This window comes from Loa loa, assembly GCF_000183805.2.
Source record: "Loa loa unplaced genomic scaffold supercont3.741, whole genome shotgun sequence".
Taxonomy (NCBI): Eukaryota; Metazoa; Nematoda; class Chromadorea; order Rhabditida; family Onchocercidae; genus Loa; species Loa loa.
Window position 1 is genome coordinate 12,912 of NW_018108921.1, and position 2,574 is coordinate 15,485.

The 2,574-nt window shown below is 28.0% G+C and overlaps 1 protein-coding gene across 1 annotated transcript; it reads right to left on the reverse strand.

Moving 5' to 3' along the window:
* Positions 1 to 1,837: 1,837 nt before the first annotated feature.
* LOAG_14501 (hypothetical protein) lies at positions 1,838 to 2,553 on the reverse strand (the record flags this gene model as incomplete). The annotated part of the gene is made up of 3 exons (XM_020448817.1): positions 1,838 to 1,926; positions 2,067 to 2,216; positions 2,461 to 2,553. Coding segments are annotated over 3 exons (330 nt in total), but the record flags the coding sequence as incomplete, so codon positions are not given.
* Between the last annotated feature and the right edge of the window lie 21 nt (positions 2,554 to 2,574).

Consider the following 2,574-nt stretch of genomic DNA (forward strand, 5'->3'; position numbering starts at 1 on the left):
ATATATATATATATATATATATATATATATATATATATATATATATATATATATATATATATATATATATTATCTCAAGAACTTATAACTTGCATATTTTAACGATAAAAGTAATGAACAATTGAATTATTTCACCTGATGATTTAATTTACTAATTATATTATATCTTGGTTCTTTCTTGGCATGAAATGTGCAATTAAATTCAAATCGAATATTAAATTTCGTTCCAATTTTCGAAGAAATCTAAAACTAGTGCTTATCAAATTTCGTATAAGATGTTGCTCAGCTGGATGATTATAGAATAACCGGATAATTGTAGAACAATTTTATGAAAACATATTTTAACTTGCACTAACTACTTTTCATAAATAATATGACATCTCCCTTACACCTTCCGATTGCTCTTATATAGCAATTTAATTTATATAATAATTATTTTGCGTTTTGCTTTAATAGTTGCAACAGATACAAAAATTAATGAAAATTATGGAAAAAAAACAGTAAATACAGCAATTTCGTAATACTTCTAAAATTAATGTACTCATTAAACGAAAAAAAAATTCGTTTATAATTCATATGAAATAAGAATGATGCTATGAAATGATTCATATTTTGCATACAAACTTCATCAAAGCATAAATAATTTACAAATGCTACCAAATTAGAAAATTTGATGGCATATGTTACTTTGCATGCATACTACAGAACTTCATCATTTCCCCCTATAAGTATTTATTTATTTAGTTTTTGACTTCAAATGTAAACAAACTTCAACTTTCATTGAAAATTTCAATTATCAATTATCATTGAAGGTAATCACTTTGAATGGATTATTTTGCTGATGTCGAATAGTTCGAAAAAAAAACCTAAAACCTAAAGCTAAAACAACCTAAAGCCTAATTAGTAATGATACCGTCATTCATGTTATGCAAATTTCAGAATGCCTATACTATATATTGCAATATATGCTGCATAATAGCACTATATTTTAGAAAGCACAGTATAAATTACAAAAAAAATCGTCAAAAAAATGATTGTTAATTTAATGTTTCTCAATCAGTTATTTGCGATTAATCTAAAAAGTTCAAACTCCTTTGAAAAAATTCGTATATGCATTAAGAATTTATACTTTATTCATGAAAAATATTTCATCCTTACTATTCGACGTTTCTCTTTTCACGCAGATTCATCATCATTATCATCATCATCATCATCACCATCATTACCATGATTAGATTGTCAGTATTTTACGGAACACCATATATAACAGAAAATTAAGAGCGCGAAGCTAATCAGTAACAATAGCGGAAAATTATTGTTATGACGCCAATGAATTTACGAAAATTAATAAGGAAATGTTACGTGAATTAAATCAGATTAATCATTGGATAAACAATCATCTTCATCTTCATGATTTCTGTAGGAAACACTTGTCTAGTTTGAGCATCACAAAGATTCGACGTCGAATGAGAGTATGAGCCATACCAAAAATGAATGCATGAGATAGTCCGCTGATTGATGCGCATAACTGAATGTAAAATGCCAATGCTTTGATGAACTGAAATAATCAAAACAATATTAAAAGTATTTTCCATCTGATTTTTATTAAATCCTATTAAGAGACAATTAAACACAAATCATCGTCTCATCATTTCTCATTAATTTGACGCTTATCAAATAAAAAAGTTGTCTGATTACCTATAAATATGGTGAAACGCTTTTTTTTTTATTTTCGATATGTCACATATTCTCTTAGCGACAATGAAATGAATAGCTAATCAAGCAATTATTTGATTTATAGTTTCGTAAATTACAAATTGGAAAACTTAATTCAGACTCAATTTTTTGTGCACAACCGTTTATTCCACCCGGAATAACACCAAATATTGCTGATACGATAAGAACATAAAATGATGCTCGGCTTGCCTGTAATATTTGAATTATATCATACACTTTAATGTCTATAAGGAATGCTTGAAAACTTTTCAAATAGAATTCGGATAATTTGGAGAATTGGTTTGCATACATTTCATCAGTTATTTTCCAAAACATTCGAAATTACTTACCCACTTATCCTCTTTTTTTCGGACAATACTATTATTGCCGATTGCATTTCGCATTTTCCTCATTTTGAGCAACAGTGCAACGACGATTGTCAATAAACACGATAGTAAATTGACAACCATATTGGACATTCCCCAATAGGTGCGAAATGACTAAAATGTCATGAATTACATTATTTGATAGTAAATTATTAGATATTATTCTGCCAAGAATTGTTCAAAATCGTTTCTTTTGGGGTTTCAGAAATAAAATATGATGAATTGTTTGCTTACTTTTGGCTTACTTAGTTTTTGCATCACTTTTAGATTAGTTTAAATAAAAACATGAAACAGTGATAAAGTGATATATGTGTATTCCACGTAAACATCACAAATGTTACTTGAAGTTACTTGATACCTCAGAAGTGAAGCAGGCGAATGTGCCGCAGCCGGGTATCGGTTTTATACCATTTGATAAAATAAATATCAACGACAAATCGAATCCTGCCATCAAAAGTGAAAATACGAAGCC